At 36.8% G+C, this 5,000-nt stretch overlaps 1 protein-coding gene and 1 pseudogene across 2 annotated transcripts in view; one reads left to right on the top strand and one right to left on the bottom strand.

Moving 5' to 3' along the window:
- Positions 1-5,000, bottom strand: part of LOC125032983 (microtubule-associated protein futsch-like) — a 13,134-nt gene that overhangs the window by 7,094 nt on the left and 1,040 nt on the right. For both annotated transcript variants that reach the window (XM_047624424.1, XM_047624425.1), the window contains exons 2-3: positions 1,118-3,316; positions 880-969 (exon numbers count right to left, since the gene is read on the bottom strand). In XM_047624424.1, the coding sequence (XP_047480380.1) occupies positions 880-969; positions 1,118-3,307 (2,280 nt within the window). In that variant the 5' untranslated portion in view covers positions 3,308-3,316. The remainder of the gene's footprint in view (positions 1-879; positions 970-1,117; positions 3,317-5,000) is intronic.
- LOC125032689 overlaps positions 3,313-5,000 on the top strand; it is a 15,526-nt pseudogene continuing 13,838 nt past the window's right edge.

Here is a 5,000-nt window from a genome sequence, read left to right as displayed (position 1 = left end):
AAAGCATGTGTGTGCATGTGATGTATTTGCAGGTGTGGGTGTAGGTGTGGGTGTAGGTATAGATGTATATGGGGATGAATGTGTGGGTGTAGATGTGAGTGCATGTGTAAGTGTAGGTGTAAGTGTAGGTGTGAGTGTAGGTGAGTTTGGGTGAGTTTGGATGGGTGTGGGTGGGTGTGGGAAGCTGTGGGTATGGGTGTACATGGGGGTGTAAGTATGAGTATGGGTGTGGGAGTAGACGTAGGTGTGGATGTGGGTGTGGATGTGGGTATAGATGTGGGTATAGATGTGGGTATGGGTATGGGTATGGATACTGGTATGGATACGGGTATGGGATATGCACATGTGCAGGGGGTATGTCCAAGTATGTGTGTGAGTGTGTGCATGTATATATGTCTGCATATATGTGTATGTTGGTGTATATATGTGTGCATACATGTGTGTGTGTGTGTGTGTGTGTGTGTGTGTGTGTGTGTGTGTGTGTGTGTGTGTGTGTGTGTGTGTGTGTGTGTGTGTGCGTGTGCGTGTGCGTGTGCGTGTGCGTGTGCGTGTGCGTGTGCGTGTGCGTGTGCGTGTGCGTGTGCGTGTGCGTGTGCGTGTGCGTGTGTGTGTGCGAGTGCGTGCATCTGATTGGTGGTATGGTGAGTGGGTTAGTCTCACAATTCTGCTAAATTGGGCATGTGTCATAAGGTTGATTGTGTGAGTGGAAAGTAACTTTTCCTATCCATTGTTAAATCCACTAATATAAAAAACCCACAAAAGACATAGTTTACTAATTTTAGATCACAATGACTATCACTGTATTTTCTAAGGGGAAAATCTGATCAAGATCAAATAAACTTGACTACATATTTGACTATAACATATATGTGCATTTACCTTGGCTCTGAGATGACCAGCAAAGGCATTTTTCGAGCCTTTGATAACTGTATGAGTTTCCATACTTCTCTTGGGCTTCTCTAATCCAGGCTGTAAGACAAAGCAATCATAAAGAAAAAAAAGAAGAAAAGTACAGTAAATCGTGCATTAGTCAATTCTAATCCAAATATATTCATAATTCAGTAAAAAAAAAATATATATATATTTAATAAAACAGTCAACAAAACAAAATTCTCACATGCAACTCCGACATGAGGATCTTATCAGAGAGTTCCTTTTCTTTTCTCTTCTTGGACTCAAGCGCTGCACACATGAGGTCCAGTTCAATGCGGTCCCTAGTCTTGACCTTTTTCTTCTGTGCCACCACATTCCTCGTGTCCTTGACTTGACTGTCGTCCATGGCGCGAGACTGAGATTCTGCAGCTCTCCTGGGTGAGGCCAAGAGCACCCCAGAGTAGCTTGAAACAGAAGGGGAAGTTATGCTTCCACTGGCTGTCCCACTTCCACTGGCTTGACTTGCCAGAGGAACTGATGGGTTTCTTGGTTTCTTCCTCTCCCTGGAATCCTCATGAGAACCACTTTTACTAGTAGCTGGAGGCACGACATTACCTTTAACATTTCTTTTTACAATGTATGGGCTCTGTTCACCCAGACTGGGGAAATTCTCAAAGAGGCTCTGGCCAGCTGTTTTTGACATTCTTGATGTCTGCCCACCACTGCCAGTGTAGGCAGCTGATTCTAAGAAGGCCTTTGTTATCATTGAGAGCTTAGAGTCTTTCTTCATCATCTCTTGAGCTTTCCGGATCTGTTGCTCTCTAATTTTCATCTTCTCTTCCTTCTTTTTAAGTTTCTTTGCTTTCAGCTTAGATGAATCTTTTTCCGAAGTGATGGGTTTCTTAGCATCTACTGGCACAGAACCATTATTCTTGGCAGAAGCTTTATCAGCAAGAGATGAAACACCAGGTCCTTCCACAGCTGACTGATCTTGTTGCCCTGGAGGATTTTGCTTCATTTTTCTGTTAATCTTATTAGCAGATGTTGCAATTACATGAGGCTTATTTTTCATAGTGTGTTGATTTGTTGACTTGGTTTCACTCTTAGATACTGCTTTCCCCTTTGCAAAACTAGGGTTGACATCAGCTTTGCCTTTCCTATTTTTCACTCCTTTCTGCTGCTGCACTAAAACACTCAACTTTGTTGTCTCTTCCTGAGGTTTCACTTGTTTCCGACGATCTCTTTTAACCTGCCATTCAAAGTTCCCATCTTCCTTTTCCTCTGGCTGTTGGCTGTTTGTGACCTTTCCTCTTGGAGATCTGTTTGTGTATTTTTTCTCTCCTTCTCTAGGAACTGGCTTTAAATCCAGGGAATCATGTCTTTGGCCTGTATGACCCTCCTTTACTGCATTCTCATTTCTTCTAATTTCACAGACAATAGCATTTTCTGTTTGTCTTTCATCATCCTTTTCACCAACCTTTTTCTCATCACTAGATGTCAACTTTCCCCATGACAAATCTTCCTTTTCTACCCTGGTTACTTCCACTGCCTCCTTCCCAATTGTATTACTTTCTTTTATAGCTGAATCTTTCATGCTGTCTACCATAGCTCCATCCTGTGCAAGAGAAGTCTCTCTGCCTCTGGGACTTTCAGCCTCTACCCTCTCCCCTTTGGCCAGTGCCCTGGTATGGAAACCAGGGAGGGAAGGCCATTGCTCTTCTTGCTGGCCATTTGAGATCAAGCCTGAGTCATTAGACGTTTTCGGGTGATTACCTCCATCTCCAACCAGTGAAGTCTTTCCTCCCCAAGCAAAATCACCAGCAAGGATTTTACCATAACTGACACCTGGCTTGCAATATGAAGGGGACTGGGTCTCTGTGGCATGGGTTGGCCCTAAGGCTATGTTCTTCCCTCTCCCCACAGTTTTCTTTCCTTCTTTGTTCTGGACATTCTCCCTTTCTTGACTTTCACCTTTCTGCTTCCAGGGACGCTGTTTTCCATGTTGACTCCTATTTTTGTTGCAGTCTCCTTCTGAATCACCCTTGGTGGGTCTCCTTGTGCTCTTGAAATAAGAACCTTGTCTGTCAGTTGGATTTTCATCCACTCTCTGCCTCCAGTTGTCATAGCTTCGAAAACTGTCTCTATCTCTTGTGTAAGAACTATATGACCCATGCCTGCCCCTGTTCGAGCCTCCCCCCTTCTTACCACCAAAAGACTCTTTTGAATCCCTTCTCTCTGGTTCTAGCGAAGAGGCATTCTGCACTTGTCTCCGCTGCCAATCCTCCTCCTTTCTCTCTGCTCTGATTGTCTGAATGGAGCTCTGGCTTGTATGGAGCCTTTCAACCGCAGGTGGAATAGTCCGCTCATATCCTCCGGTTGGGCCTGTGGGTTGCATTCCTCTTGGAACGAACTCAGGGACATTTGGGGACAGCATCTCTTATGTCTGTTGAAGGGAATATCTATGAATATCAAAAAAGAAACAATACAGTAATAAAAACAGTAACAATAATGATGATAGTAATAAAATGTAAAAAAAAATAATAATAATAATAATAATAATAATAATAATAATAATAATAATAATAATAATAATAATAATAATAATAATAATAATAATAATAATAATAATGATAATGATAATGATAATGATAATGATAATGATAATGATAATGATAATGATAATAATAATAATAATAATAATAATAATAATAATAATAATAACAATAATAATAATATTAATATTAATAATAATAATAATAATAATAATAATAATAATAAAAACAATAACATTAACAATAATAATAACAACAACAACAACAACAACAACAACAACAACAACAACAACAACAACAACAACAACAACAACAACAACAACAACAACAACAATAACAATAACAATAACAATAACAATAACAATAGCAATAGCAATAGCAATAGCAATAATAATAATAATAATAATAATAATAATAATAATATATGATAATATAATAATAATAATTTGATAATAATAATATAATAATAATAATATAATAATAATAATAATATAATAATGACAATAATAATAATAACAATAATAATAATAACAACAATAACAATAATAATAATAATGATAATAACAACAATAAAAACAACAACAGCAACAATAACAATAATAATGACAATAAAAAACAATAACACCAATACTACTACTAATAATTAAAATAATATTAAGAACCCTTTTAATTGCTTGATTAAATTTTAAATAAAAAAATTATTGATTATTATTGGTATTATATACAAATAACATGAAAGGACTAACAATGGATATCATATTTGAAATAGACTAGATGAAGTACCAATCTGATTTGTAATCTAACAGAAATGTACACATTTATTAAATAATATCCCTAACAATAGGTCAGAAACATTATATATTGCATTGTGAATATTGCATTGTGAATAAGTTTACAGTAGAATTTTTTTTGCACCACAATGTAACCTATCACTATATGAATAGCTTAGGACTCATGCAGTAATTGCAGAAAAATATAGAACCTTACACAAGCACTGTAAAACCAATGAAAACAGGAAACAAATTGTTTTATTACTCAAAATGGTTGAAAACAAGTGAGATAAAGGCACCAAATATCAGCTGAAATTGTTTGGGTAACAGGCAAATTCCAGGCTGGAAACATTACATTTTGCAAACCAAATCGGTTTTCCATAAATAATAAAAACAACACTTATAAGAAACAGCATAAGATGTACGAATCAAACACAAGAAAGCTCCGATACCTGCTTGTCAAAAATATACATCCTATACTAAACTGATACAATCTGATACAATCTGATTTTCTGTCTTCATTACTCATCCAGTAAGTCTTTTCAATATCAACCTGATGTTAGGTTAGAATTTCTTTCTACTGGTACTCATATAATGGACAAACAGCTGTTAAACTAACATGTAAACCAGCTTTTATCCTCTTAGAACATAAGCTTAGAACAAAAAATGCGTATTCAAAAAAAAAAGTTTAAAAGAACAAGTTTATGTTAGTATAATACATACACCATGGGTGAATACACCAAAATTTCAGCAAAACTAAAAGGAAACTTAGATACATTTGTGGTGAAATATCAGACAGTAATTT

The sequence above is a fragment of the Penaeus chinensis genome, chromosome 15, assembly GCF_019202785.1.
Source record: "Penaeus chinensis breed Huanghai No. 1 chromosome 15, ASM1920278v2, whole genome shotgun sequence".
Lineage (NCBI taxonomy): Eukaryota > Metazoa > Arthropoda > Malacostraca > Decapoda > Penaeidae > Penaeus > Penaeus chinensis.
Note: the sequence above shows the minus strand (reverse complement) of the source record. Positions and strands in the feature narration are given on the sequence as shown.